Source organism: Mobula birostris, chromosome 21 (genome assembly GCF_030028105.1).
Source record: "Mobula birostris isolate sMobBir1 chromosome 21, sMobBir1.hap1, whole genome shotgun sequence".
Lineage (NCBI taxonomy): Eukaryota > Metazoa > Chordata > Chondrichthyes > Myliobatiformes > Myliobatidae > Mobula > Mobula birostris.
In genome coordinates, this window is record NC_092390.1 from 25,946,839 (window position 1) to 25,962,324 (window position 15,486).

Genomic DNA, 15,486 nt, shown 5'->3' on the forward strand with positions numbered 1-15,486 from the left:
TCGGGTCGAAACCCATCATTCTGACTGGGCACACACTTCCCTCTGGCACGCCAGTTTTCAACTCAATTAATATCAAGGCCGTAGCTTTCAAACAGGAAAGAGGTACCATTGATGGAATTCCAGATATTAAGACCTTGCTGGGAAATGGCACAAAGATGATCCAGGTGTGCTCATGTGAGTAGGATTAGGGGAGTCCAGATGCTGAGGGCATCTGAGTAACTGGCAATGGAGGCACTGCTACCCTGCAATGCCAACAACTCAGGTTCGATGCTGGTCTCCAGTGCTGCTTCTGTGGAGTCTTCAAGCTCTTCCTACTGTGCACTGGTTTTCTCCCATGTCCCAGGGGTGTACATGTTGGCTAGATAACTGGTTGCTGTGCCTCGAGTGTGTAGTGGAATAAAATGGATTAATGTAAATAGGTGCTTGTTGGTTTCACTGACCCAGTGTGCCAAAGGATCCATTTTCGTACAACTGTGTAGTACTACAGGTAGTCAGGATGAAGTAGATCACAGAGATATGGGGCAGGAGGACCATTAGACATAGGAGCAGAAATAGGCCATTCAGCCCATCGAGTCTGCTCTGCCACTCCATCATCTAAACCCCATACAGCTGCCTTCTCGCCATATCCTTTGATGCCCTGACCGATCAGGAAACAATCAACTTCCGCCTTAAGTATACCCACGGATTTGGCCTCCACTGCAGTCTGTGGCAGAGCATTCCACAGATTCACTACTCTCTGGCTAACAAAATTCCTCCTTAGCTCTGTTGTAAATGGTCACCCCTCTATTTTGAGGTTGTGCCCTCTAGTTCTGGATACCCCCACCATAGGAAACGTCCTCACCACATCTACCCTATCTAGTCCTTTCAACATTCGGTAGGTTTCAACGAGATCCCCCCACAGGAGAGGATGGAAAGATTTCACGAGATTTTTAAAATCAGGTATTGCTGAGGTAGGAGCCAACATCAGCAGACACTGAAGTGATGAGTAAATGGGCTGACACATTACAGGGATGGGGTGATGCTCTGGATGATTCTGAAGTTTATGGGGTCGGAAACCACTCAGGATTGAGTTACAGAAATCACGTCCAGAAGGTAGCAAATACACAAGGTGAAAACCTCAGAAATGTGGCACAGTAGAGTAGTTGCTAGTGTAACATTATTACAGTGCCAACAATCTGGGTGGAATTCTACCACTGTTATAGGGAGCATATACATTCTCTCCGCAACACCCAAAATTAATGATAAGCACCATTATGTCCGGGCTGCATTCATGCATATGCACACATCTCAGGTCAATGGGGTGTTTATTGCATTCATGCATATGCAGGCATCTCAGGTCAATGGGGTGTTTCTTGGTTTGCAATCAACCCCAGTCTGCAGTCCAAGAACACTGCTGTTCTGGGCTACTGTTTAAATTCAATCTACAATACACATTCAGATTTGAAGCCTGGTTGCTGTTAAAAATAATATTTGCTATATTCCATAACTCCAGAATATGGCCTAACACTCGGGTGTTCCGGTTTCCTCCTACATTCCAAAGATCTATGGGATAGCAGGTTAATTGGTCACAAGGATGTAATTGGACAGCGCCGTCTCATTGGGCGACAAGGGCCCGTTACCCCGCTGCGTCTCTAAATAAAAAGGGGCGAGGCGGAGTGTTCAACTGATTCTGCAATGGTAGAAATAGGCAATAACAACAAATTTCACATGTCAGTGAAAATAAACCTGATTCTAATTCAACCTAGATTTTATCCAACAGTCTCTGAAGTGGGGCCAGGATCCACAATCATTCATTTAGAGTCAGAGGCTGACTCCTTGCTGTTGATGTCAGGAAGTAAAGTGTAGGGTTGGCGAATTGGAATGAAGAGGGGTGGAAAGCCACGATCTGAAATGTACGAGCCGAAGTGATGAACTGCACCATACCTTGGGGTTGCTCTTCCCATCAGAATCTTCATTGGAATCTCTCAAGCCGTTTAGAACTTGTGCATCCCGCTTTTGTGAGCAGGCCTTCTTCTTCCGAGGTCGGCCTTTGAGATTTAGTGCTAGAAAAAAAAGGATTAAGAAGGGAATGATTTTTTGGAAAGCGAGACAACTGCAACGAAAAACACCTACAAGATAATTTATCCCATTTATGAATCTGTACTAAATTCACTGAATATTTTTATATCAGTCAAACAAACACAAGATTAAGGCAGTTGCTTGTCTTTGATTAAGCTCTGATGTTTAGCACACCTATTGGAAGTACAGGTGTAGATTTAGTGACTGTTCCTAGTGAATTGCATAGAAACTGCAGGTTCCATAGAGACAAGTGCAAACTGCAGAGAGTGTGCCTCCGTTAGCAAGCACGTGCATTCTGTGCAGCTGTGTGACTGCTGCTATAAATAACCTGCTCTACAAAATATTGAACAAAGCACATTTTCTTCAGCTGAAATTGCAAAAGAGAAAGTTATCACATTAATGACATTTTGTTTTTAATAGTTGAAAGTCACACAAAAATAAACCACTTTGCTCACAGCAGCAACTGCTGCTTTGACAGAAAGCCAAGCAGTCTTGTCCCTCTGTTGTAAACTATAATCCCCAATCACTGCAGCATCACGTTTAAGACTATCAACATTTGGTTTCCTGTGGCAAGGAACGGTCATTTCACATTCTTTGGTCAGCACCCACTGGTGTCCTTGGCTACTCTACAACCAGAGTTTAAACCGCACAGGCCTGTGAGCTCACGGAAGATTCGTAAGCGGACACATACGTGTTGATAATGGCAGGTCTTTAATCATGTCACTAACTTTACAGCAAAACTGGCCTTGCACCACCATATAGGTGGACTTGATAATATTGCCCAGTAAAAGACAGTGGGACCCAATACAAACCTTTACACTGTGCTTCCTACCGACTGGGCCATTTGTTACTGGACTCAATACCATTAATGAGGTTATATCACCTAAAACTATGGAGATTCTGCATGCTAATTTTGATTTTGAGTAAATAATTCAACCGCATGCTGAATTTCAGTGAAATGGAGTTTGGAAGGGATGTATAATCAGTGGTTGAAGAGCAGCTGCACATGGATGGATGTGTTACGACTTGAAAGGTTGTTAGATAGCGAAGGTAGAGGCTCAAAGGAGTTCCAAGGGTATGAAGGCATTACTAGGGCCTGGGTCATCGGGGTCGGAGGTCTGTGAGAATCCAAATGTTGAGGCCCAAACGTTGAACCCATGATCAGCGGGTGATGGGGTGAAGTCCAAAGTTGGAGTCCTGAGTTCGTGAGCCCGAGAACCCAGAGGCTCTGAGACGGCCTGACCTGTGTTGGAGGCCTGTCCGGGTGGGGGTGAGAGAGGCGCTTGTTTTGTTGTCGTCTTGTCTGGGCGTTACTTGTGCTGTTCTGTGTAACACTGTGGTCAAGTTATGCTGGCACCAGAACGTATGACGACGCTTGCGGTGTGCCCCCAGCAAGTCCTTGGCTGTGCACGCAAATGATGCATTTCACTGTATGTTTTCAATGTACGTGCTTTTAGTAAACAAATCTGAATCGGAAGTATCTGCTGCAGCTGGATTTCACTGTGACAATTCCAAGAAAACCTGGCTAGATACCAGTCACTTCCTACGGGAGGTATTTATGTGGTACCCTTCCATTTACAATCGCACAATGGATACGTTTCTGCTTTTCCAATGCAACAAAGGATCCATAAATAATCCAGTGCTGATTCTTTTGCAAAAACGTTTTTGAACTGTAAATAGATCAGTGGCGATCAGATTTATGTAAGGTTGTTATTTTAACCTCCTGTGCACACGTAACAAAAGATGAAATGCTTTGTTATAAATCAGACTAAACGTATAGTGCTCCTTCCATACCTGGAGTTCCATTGTTCAATACCAGAAAGTACCCCACTGCTGTGCTTTGCTAGTTAGCGCATTATTGTCTGGAAGGCAAATACCAGAAGGCATGCAATTAAGATGGGAGGCGAAAATTGAGGGGAGATGTGAGGAGCAAGATTTTCTTACACAGAGTGTGGTGGGCACCTGGGGTGGTGGTAGAGGCAGATACATTTGGGACTTTTAAGAGACGTTCAGCCAGCCACACAACTGTGAGGGAAATGGAAGGATCTGGACATTAGAACATAGCTCGAAAGCCAAGTTCATAGAACAGTACAGGCCCTTCAGCCCACGATGTTGTGCTGAACCAATTACTAATCAAATACAGTAGCTAACTAATCTCTTCTTCTTATATAATGTCAATATCCTTCCATTTTCCTCACATTCATGTACCTATCTAATGCTGCTTAAAAGTCCAAGCACCAACCACTCTGTTTAAAAAAAAAACTTGCCCCTCACATCTCCTTTTAAATTATCCCCTCTTACCTTAAATGCATGCCCTCTGGTACAAGATGGGATTAGTTTAATTAGCCATTTGGTTACTAATTTAATTGGACCAGCACAACACTGTGGGCTGAAGGGCCTGATCCTGTGCTGTACTGTTCTGTCTTCTGTCTAAGGACCTATCCTACCTTAAATCTCACTCCATACTTGTCTACAGAGAGCATTGTCAATGATACCTTCCTAACATACAAGCAAAGCCCCAGGGTGTGCAATTTATGGTAGTCACACCAATTCCATATTCCAGGAAAGGAATTCAAACACCTTTTGCAATCTTGTGGAATACTCCAGAACTAAATAAGATCTGCCTGAAAAATGACTGTTTCAGATTGGTTTCAAGCACTTAGGCAAAACGGTTGCAAAAGATCAGAGAGATTAGTTGCCATTAAGCACATTGTTTGACAACTCAAAAGCTAAGTTCATATTTTCTTTCATATCCTACTATAAAAGGCAGCCAAGACATCAAAAGCAGCATGAAATAAGCTACAATCCTATTTAATTACTGTATATTTGTTCAGTAGCTGATGTCTGTTTTAATGACAGGGTTCAAACATTAACTGTAATGAGTAAAGAAACTCAGCAAAATAGTTGTAAAGGCAAGGAGTCACTGAAAATATGGCAAAGAAACATAATCCGACCTTGGTGTTGTATGTTACCGTTTGCAAAGCAGGCGTGCATTTGTAGATTCATTGAGAACAAATACAATCCAACATGTACATGTTAGATAGTCCATGGGAGATGTATAATACCTTTATCATCCTTAATAGATACTTTGAATTATTTACCTTCATTGCAAATGTCTTACACAAGAATTTATTTGGAGCCAAAACATGCAATTGACACACTAGTCCTTAGTGGATTTGGTTTTGTAATCTTTTAGAAATGTTACTCTGTTAATTAAGTAAAGGCTCTCTGTGGTACATTACAAGTTACTGAAGCATACTTAACAAATGTGGAGGTGACCTTTAAATAGCACTGACTGAGGAAGTGATCCAATTTGAGCTGATTCAGAAATATCAGACAAACTGCAGCTCAGCTGAATATGTCCAAAAATGGATTGGGATGAAATAATTTTACCATTATTAAAACATGACGGCATGCCGTATTGATTGCAGTAAAAGCGAACACAAGCCTCCTTATTGTGGGTGCCCCCCCCCGCGCCGCCACACACACAAACTAGTATCATAAACTCCTTATCACCACATCAGTGGCTTTTTTAAAATATTTAATTCATTTAAAACTATTGTGAGAGGCAATAGGACCCTTACTAAACATTCAACCTACATTGAGTTACAGGGTAGACTAACCAAAATTCCTTTAATGCCCCACTGACTTGACCAACACAAGTAATCACCAAATACAAAAGGGACTCACAGAATAAACACAAAGTGAAAACAAAAAAAAACTGTTACCCATTTCAGATGAATTAAACAGGTCCTATCAGCTTCTGACGTTAAGATCGTAGCAAGAGGCAATATGCATCATCCCTGACACGCCGATGCTCGGTAAAGTGAACCACTTGCCAATAATCGTGCTTCCTGTCTTGTGCCCACACAGTTTTTACTTGGGCTCAAGAGAACGATTACTCAAATAACAACAGATCACTGACAAAATATGAAAAAAAAGGGATGAACTGCCAAGCAGAATAAAAAAAAACCCCTCACATACGAGCTCCAGCGCTTCAGAGCCTATTTGTTGTCAACTCGTCCCACCTCTTTCATAGTAACAATGACTGGAGTTGCTTTCCTGGGTCTAATTGCCAGCTCATTTGAAAGGCACTGCACCCGCTCACAACTCAGAGCTCAGTTACTCATAGGAACGTAGCACAGGGATGATGTGCTGGCTCGAGGTTTTATGTCATTTGATATTTATGGGACTTTCAATATTTCAGAGAGCCTGGTTCTGCTGTGAATGGTTATAGATATATTGATGCCTGCAAGCAAGCACAACGAACAAAATTTCCCATACACTTAAAAATGACTACAAAAGATAGATCAGTTTGTCGATATTTTTCAAGTGTATAAAACACTAATGTAACACAACAGCAGTTCTGCACAAACAGGGCGCAAGCAGAATTATTAGAAAGCAGGGTAAAGGTAACTTGATAGCATTTAGGTAATAAATTACCAGGCGCACTTGTGTCCTTTAAGATTCCATTATCCCATCTATGCTTATTAGTTAAATTGAAGCTCACCACCGCGTTTAATCAATTTATTAAAATCGTTGCCTTGCAATTAACTCTGCTGGTTCATTATCGGCTTAAAAACTGACATGCCAGCGGCTATCAAAGCATGTTGCTAAACACAAACAACTTCCTTCGTCCAAAGTGCTGGAAACCATAGTCTAAAATGGACATAGATGTGAGCAATATCAAAGTCCAAAGGGCCACAGCAGGTTTTGAAACAAAGGTATTACTGCTTTGTCGTGCAAACAGCTGACGCGACCTCTTCCTAACAGGGCAGTAGTTTCAGTATTTAAATAGGCTTGCAAGTTAATTCTCTGTTTTATTTGGAAGTCAGAGTTTACAGGGTCCTTTAAATTTTTGCCTATAAAAGGAAGCACTAAACTATAAAGTTAAATCATAAGTAATTTATTGGGCTAATGTACTATATCCTCTTATAATATTAATGAACATAAAACCCCAGGTTTAAATATCAGGCATGTAAATTGAGTAGAGCAGCAAACTTAACAAAGGATTATCTTACACCATGGCATAAATATAGTCTTCAACTATTAGGTTTCAAGTGCTGGTGCCAGAATGTGAACAAAACAACTTCTTAATTACTGCAAATGAAAATCCAATTTAAGTTTCACTGGAACATGATCTCATTACTTCAGTTATTATATTCCTTCTATAATTCTTTTCACAGACCAAAATACACATAATATAAACAGTTCAGTTTGAAACCATCTCCCTGTTGGGCTCCGACATCCTGCCTCATGAAGTCGACGATTAAAGCAATAACACCAGTTATTCCAAGGCATCAAAATCCTGAAATGGTATTTGCAATCCACCATTTCTCACTGCTACGATTTCTTAAAATCGTCACTGTGAGAAATGTGTTTCAAATTTAAGATGTTTTACTCAGCTTCAGCTCACATTGAGGAGACAGCTGTTTTCCTTCTGGTGTGCGCAGGAAATTGAAGCTCATAATCATGGGAATATATCACTGGGTAAGACGGTTCTGCCCACCATTCCCGTGCTAGCAATTTCAAAGAGGTATCCTGTCATTTTTCAGGTTTTGTTACATAATCCTGAAAATGGATTATGTACCTTTCACTGTGAGGCAACAGCCCTCTCATCCATGACTAATCCCTCCCAGGATAAATCTAAGCCCCCTTTGGAAAAGTTGGGCAAAAGGGACAAGATGCTGGAGGAACTCAGCAAGTCAGGCAGCATCTACTGAGGGGTTTCCAAACTGGCCATTGTTCAGCACGCCAAGGGTTCAGCCTCAGAGTCCGGCTCGTATTTGGAAGCCCAAGATCTCAGGGCTCTGGAGACGGGTGGATCGAGGGTCAGTGTCATGGCAGGAGACCCACGTGTCATCGGGGGGAGTCGGAAAATCTTCCGCTGTGTGCCCAAAGACCCAGGATCTTTGCAATCTTCAGGCACAGAGCTTGGGGAAAAAAGCGACGTAACGGACTTTTAACATCGTAAACTAGCGAGCTGTTTGTTACGTCACCCCGCTCGCTGGGAAAACGGAGACACCTCCCTCTCCCTTATTAGGGAGACAGAGAACCTGTGATATGTCGAATGCCGGTGTGAAATGTGAAGTCTTTGGGGTAACTGCAAGCCTATGTTTTTGCTATCACTTTACTCACACTCGAGTGCGATGCTTGCTTTTTTTGCCGGTGGGGGGAGCGGGGATTGTTGCTCGCTGACACTTACTTGCGGGAAGGGGGAGCTGGGAGGACTTTGGGGTTCTCATATTTGGCTGTCGTTCATTCTTTGGGGCAATTCTCTGTTTTCGTAGATGTTTGCGAAGAAAAAGCTTTTCAGGATGTATATTGTATACACTTCTCTGACATTAAATTGAACTTTTGAATAAACATTGAATGTTTTAGGCCAAGAACCCTTCATCGGGACTCTGTGTGTATTACTCTAGATTTCCAGCATCTGCAGCACATTGTGTCCAGACGCTAGAATGAGAAGCCTTTTACTTACACTATCAATATCCTTTAGAGTTCTAAATATCTCAATTAAATGGTCCCTTAAACTTCTCACTTTAAAAAGTACAAGCTCATTCCTTCCAGTTTCTCCATATACCAAGGCACTCAGTCTTGTTCAAGGTTCAAAGTAAATTTATTATCAAAGTACATATATGTCACCATATACAACCCTGAGATTCACTTACTTGTGGAGATACTCTATAACTCCATAATAGAATAACCATAAAAGAAACAATGAAAGACCGTACCAAGCTAGGCGTTCAACTAGTGTACAAAAGACAGCAAATCGTCCAAGTGAGAAGATGGCAGCGGGAGGAGAAGATGGCGGCACAACAGAGCTTGCAGCGGCCACTCTGGTGACAATACCTGTTATCTGTCAAGTAGGGTGCAGTGCACAATCCTGATTTGATGGAGACGGACGTGAGAAGCAGAGGAACATCTGGTGAAACTTCTGAAATGCCTGTTTCGCTGCCGCTGCTACTGTGTGATCCAGAATCTCCAGAGGAGAAGGCCCCAAGTCCTCGGCTTTGCTTGTTGCTCAGTGGCCAGGGCGGGGTCGAAGCGCTCGGCAGAGAATGGTGCTCAGTGTCAGAGGGCTGGTCGGAGGCTCAAAGTTTTCGGACGGACTCAGAGTCAGCTGCGGTCGGGTGCTTCCAATGCATCGGCAAGTTTGCAGCGCTTGGAGGTTCATGGCAGGGAGAGTTTCTCCTTCTACCATCTGCATGAGATGATGGGGCTATTGGGACTTGAGACTTTTTTTTTTACCGTGCCCATGATCTACTCTTTATCAAATTATGGTATTGTTTTGCACTGTTGTAACTATATGTTATAATTATGTGGTTTTGTCAGTTTTAGTCTTGGTTTATACTGTTTCTGTGATATCTTTCTGGAGGAACATTGTATCATTTTTAATGCATGCATTGCTAAATGACAATAAACGAGGACTGAGTGTCCTCATAATCTAATCTAAGTACAAAAAGAATAATAATAAATAAATAAATAAATATCAAGAACATGAGATGAAGAGTCCTGAAAGGTGAGTCCATAGGTTATGGGAACAGTTCAATGATGGGGCGAGTGAAGTTGAGTGAAATTTTCCCCTTTGGTTCAAGAGCCTGATGGTTGAAGGGTAATATCTGTTCCTGAAACTGGTGGTGTGGGTCCTGAGGCTCCTGTACCTTCTTCCTGATAGCAACAGCGAGCAGAGAATTTGTCTTGGGTGGCCAGGGTCCCTGATGATGGATTTTGCTTCCCTGCAACAATGTTTCATGTAGGTGTGCTCAGTGTCGGGGAAGGTTTTACCGGTGATGGACTGGACCATATCCATTACTTTCTGTAGGATTTTCTGTTCAAGGGCATTGGTGATTCCACACCGGGCTGCGATGCAGCCAGTCAATATACTCTCCACCACACACAGCTACAGGAGTTTGTTACCATACTGTTAACCATGCTTGAACCTTCTCGATACCCTTAGTGTCATTCCTAACATGCAATGTACGGGAGAGGACAGAAAACCCCAGATCAAGTTATCCTATGATTTATTAGGTTGGGCATAACTTCAACTTGTTTTCTATGCTGTGGCTTACCAAGTTCAGGATCCCCTGAATTTTATAAAAACGTGCCTGGTGGTAAATCTCTGCCCTGAAATTATGTTCTGTAATTCTACATCCATAATGTGATCCGACTCCAGTGGAAAAAATAAATCACAAATGAAAGCTGGGGACTTCTTGTACGCTACACAAAACCTGAACTTTTCATTCTGGGTCTTCTGTGCATTCCATGCCTCACGTGGCATTGACCATCCAAATGGCAACCCCATGAATGACATCCCTGCTTCTTAAGCAATGGGCACCACTGGTACCCTAACCAATGGACCTTTAAAAGGGCCGACAAATTTCTAAGCACTTTATTTTGCTGGCACAAAGAAACAGATGACTTAATAATTTTAATTAAATTAAGTTAATGTGCACTTCCTATGAGAAAATTGATCCGAGAAGATTCACATAAAGTAGCACCTCTGCCTCAGGGGAGTGAAGAATAACTTCCATTTCTATTTAAGTTTTTAACCTCAGTCCCATTCAAGCCCATTGTAAACTCAGAACTGATTTTGCATCCCTCACGGTTGTTGTTCCAAAATCTCTTACAAAAATTAGAGTTGCAAAAGTTAATTGCCATGTTTTGTAATATTCATGCAATGCTAGATAAGTTCAACCAATGATTCAGCCAATTTGATTGATCGCAATGAACTACTTGAACATTACAAGAGCCTAGATGGTAGTACTCGCACCTACAAATTATAAGGCAGCATGTGAGAGGCATACAAAGATTAATTTAACCTACTCTAAGATCAATATAACTCTTCTCTTCCATTTTTCTATTATCCAAGTTTCTTAAATGTTCCTAATGTATCTGCCTCCCACCCATGAGACCAAATTCTTCAGCCATTTGCGATTTGATAACCCCCTCATCCCAGTTGTTACTTTAGTGACTGTCTTTAGGACTGCCTTCAATGCTATTATATACTCCTTCGATGAGGAAATCAAAACAATGCCCAGTACTAGAGGTGCAGCCTCACCAGTGCCCAGTACAATTACAAGACTTTCCCCATTTCTGAACCTCAACATGCAGTAAAGACCAGGAGGCAATTTGCCTTCCTAAACACTTGTAATCAAAGACTTCTCGTGATGCATCCACAAGGACACCTAGATTCCTTATTATTTAAATTTATCCACAATTTTTCTTCATTTAGGTTCCTATTCTTTAAAGTCATGACCTCCCACATTCAAGCATCAAACTCCATTTACCAACCTTTTACCCATTCAACCAGTCCATGCCCTGCTGCAGAATCTGAACAGCCCCTTTCACTACCTTTGTGCCATTGGCAATCTTCGCCCCTTCTCCACATCATTAATATTGGATCAAAGATAACTGAGGCCCAAGAATCAAATCTTGGGAAACTCCACTACTTACAGGTGTGTGGCTAAGGCAGGTGCTCACATTCTTTTTTCCTGGGACAGGAGTGTAAAAATAGGGGAGACAGATACAAGGTGGGGGGGGGGGGTGAGATTTAAAAGTGACCCGGGATACAATTTTATCCCCGCACATGGTGGGTGGTGGGTTTTATGGAACGACCTGCCAGAGGAAGTAAAGGAGGCAGGTACAAATAAAATGTTTTAAAGACATTTGGACAGATACATGGATAGAAAAGGTTTAGCAAGGCACAGACCAAATGCAGGCGAATGGGACTAACTGAGATTGGCATAAGCACAAGAGATTCTGCAGATGCTGGAAATCCAGAGAAACAAATAAACACACACACACACACACACACACACACACACACACAAAATGCTGGACGAACTCAGGTCAGGCAGCGTCCATGCAGAGAAATAAGCAGGCAACGTTTCAAGCTGAGACCCTTCATCAGTTGAATTGAAGGGCCTGTCCTATATAATAGGACTCCATTGCTCCATGATAACCTTCCAGGCTCTAATAGACCCGTTTATTCTGACAATGTCTTCTAAGCGATAATCATTCAACAATCTTGTGTGAACACTTCCCTTTGCTAATGCACCAGTGTTTTAAGGTTCAAAGGTTCATTTATTAACGAAATATACAACTCTGAAATTCTTCAATTCTATGGGTAGCCATGAAATCAAGAAAAAAAAGGAAAAGGCTGCATCTATCATCAACCCCCAAAACAAAATGAACAAAATGGATCAGGCACATCGCGACCTTGTCCTCCACCTTCCCTTGAAGATAGGCATAAAAGATCTCTTGGCACTCTGCAAAGAGCGGAGAACCAAACCTGATGCCCTCCTCAGTATTTATCTGAAAATCAGCAATAATAATAAATTAGCTGATCATTATCACTTTCCTGTTTATAGAAGATACAAGGGAGTGCAGATGCAAAAGAATCGGTGGACTGTCCTAGCAGAATGAGTGCAGCACTATGCAGACACCGGCGACACTCGAGCTTTCTACCAATCACTGCACGTAGGGCATGGTCCAAGTCGTCAGGTTCAAGCCCCTTTACACTTGTCTGATGGCTCCGGCCTGCTGACAGACAAGGAAGCGATCATGAGACGATGGACAGAGCACTACCAGAGCCTTTTTGGGGATAATCGTCAATTACAAGAAGTATCCATTGAAATAATCCCCCAGCATGAGGTCAGGCTTAAGCTTGATGGCCTGCCAGCTCTGGACGAGGTCCAAGCCGCCATTTCCAAGCTGAAATGCTGCAAAGCCCCAGGCATTGATGGGATCCCAGCAGAAGTGTACAAAATGGACAGGCATATTCTCCTGAGTGAACTCACAAACCTGTTCGTACTCTGTTGGGTGAAAAGGTTCCGTCCCAAATGACCTATGCAGAGCCGTAATAGTCTCCTTGTACACGAACAAAGGGGAGAAACTGCTGTCCACCACTGGGAACATCCTCTCCAGAATTCTCTCAGACAGAATCATCCCGACCATTGCCAAAGGCTACCTCACAGAGAGTCAGTGCGGATTCAGAGCAAACAGAGGCACATCCAACATGATCTTTGTCCTGCACCAGACACAGGAGAAGTGTAGTGGACAGAATGTGGAAATGTACGTGGGTTTCATTGGCCTTTGATACAGTCAGCGACGCTGGTCTCTGGAAGATTCTGCTGAAGCTCGGCTGTCCCCTGAAATTCCTCACCATCCGGCAGCAGCTCCATGAAGGCCGAAGTGGTCAGGTTAAACACAATGGCGACCTGACAGACCCATTCCCCATCAGTACTGGCATGAAACAAGGCTGTGCTTTAGCACCAACACTCTTTGCCATCTTTTTCAGCATGATGCTACAGGAAGCTGAAGAGACCACCTCAAAGAGCACTGACGGAAATATCTTCAACCTCTGCTGCCTTCTCCCCCCGAACAGAAGACATGCAAAAGAGCCCATTCTTGAGCTACTATATGTGGATGATTGTGCTCTTCGCACGCATACCGAGGACGCGCTGCAGGCTGCAGTCACAGTTCGCCAAGGCTGCAAGGGCTTATGGGTTAACGGTCAATCTGAGGAAAACAATGATCCTCCTTCAGAAGCCCCCCACTCATGGTATTTACAACCCACCTCCGATCACCACTGGCTACCACCCTCTCACCATGGCTGAGCAGTTCTCCGGTCCTGGCAGCATCATCTCCAGCAATGCTATGGTAGTAAGGGACATTGACAATCGACTCGCAGTGCCTTCAGTCCCCTCTAGAAACTTGTGTGGAAGAACCACCAGTTGTGTCTGTCCACAAAAATCCAGGTGTACAGGGCTGCCATCATCACAACGCTGCTTCGAAGCCTGGGCCTTGTACCACAAGCAAATCCGGTTGCTCAGGTGCCTCCATCAGCACTGCCTCCGCTCCATCATGGGTATCTGCTGGCAGGATCGTGTCTCCAACAACGAGGTCCTGGAGAAGGATCAACTTCCAAGTGTTGAAGCCACTTTTCTGCTTGGGCAGCTCCACTGGCCAGGCCACGTGTCTCACACGGACAACTCCAGGTTACCGAAAGCAGTGCTCTATGGGGAACTCTCTCAGGGTAAGAGAGATCGTGGTCCCCTGCGCAACAGGAACAAAGACCAACTTAAGTAGCAAATATCGAGGGAAACCAGCGGCAGCAGCTGGCTTGTGACAGGGACTGCTGATCCTCGGAGCAGCCCAGAACTTTGAAGGATCCAGAAGAGCGACTGCTGAAGAGAAGAGGAGATGCAGGAAGGATCCTATTCCCCACGTCCCTACTGCTGCAGAGTCTGCAGGCCCAAAGCTGGCCTCCACAGTCACCGACAATCATGCCATCGCTCCTGAGGACTCCTCTTCCCTCCTGATCTTCGCAAGCCAGGAACCAGCCATCATCACTTCGCTGTTTAGAGAAGATACAAGGGATTGCAGAAGCTGGGATCTAGAATGAAAACAAGCCGCTGGAATAACTCAGTGGGTCAGCCAGCATCCGTGGAGGCAAAAGGAATGGTCAACGTTGAAAATCTGCATCAGTACACACAGGTCCTTGTTTCTGCCACACTGCCGCTTACTACAGTATAACAGTGACTTTACCCTCAAAAACTACTCATCATCTTTGGAGTGATTTGGAATATCTAAAGAACAGACACATATTTAGATAGGTTCAAATTCATCTGTCACATGGACATTGAAACACAGTAAAATGTTTCGCTCGCTTAACAACCAACGGGCCCAAGGATTGCTGAGGTCAGCTGCAAGTGCCGCCACACATTCTGGCGCCAACGAAGCATTGGCGTAAAATTTATTACATAAATACAAGTCGTTTATTACCTTACTTCATGGTATTGGATTTTGGTATTGAAGGATGAAACCACAAAAAAAACCCTTCAGCTACTTAAAAGCCTCATTACTGAAGTGCTACAAGTGACAGAACTCAATGGTCAAATCAGTCAACCCAGTACAATCTGCAGGCTTTCCATATTGTTTACATTTACTTCAATATCAGTGGATGCTTTCCTCTGCATACTTAACCTCGTCTGAAATAAATTACTGACTGGATAAAACTTGACAACAGCCAATGAAACTGTCTGTGCAAATTCTATTTAAATATTCTTTCTTGTTTTAATGTAGACCCATTCAACAACTCCTAACATTACTTTTGCAGTTACTGAATGCTTCAATTTGCAACTCCTGAATGTGCTCAGCTTGTTAAAGGCTTACTGATAAAGATCTCCAATGAGAGATACTTAAAACCTCTAAACCAAATTCATGCCAGCATTATTTTTTAAGGTAGTTTAATGATTCAAGAGACTTGTACCAAAATCCACAGGGCAGTTATAGGAAAGGAAGACATTCAGCTCCATACTGGACACACAAGAGATTCTGCAGATGCTGGAAATTTGGAGCAACACATAAAAAGTGCTGGAGGGACTCAGCAGCTTGGGCAGCATGCATGGAGGGAAATGGACA

The 15,486-nt window shown here is 43.2% G+C and overlaps 1 protein-coding gene across 2 annotated transcripts in view; it reads right to left on the bottom strand.

Annotated features, from left to right (window-relative positions):
* arid5b (AT-rich interaction domain 5B) overlaps nucleotides 1-15,486 on the bottom strand; it is a 145,698-nt gene that overhangs the window by 51,068 nt on the left and 79,144 nt on the right. For both annotated transcript variants that reach the window (XM_072239197.1, XM_072239196.1), the window contains one exon: nucleotides 1,924-2,042. In XM_072239197.1, the coding sequence (XP_072095298.1) occupies nucleotides 1,924-2,042 (119 nt within the window). The remainder of the gene's footprint in view (nucleotides 1-1,923; nucleotides 2,043-15,486) is intronic.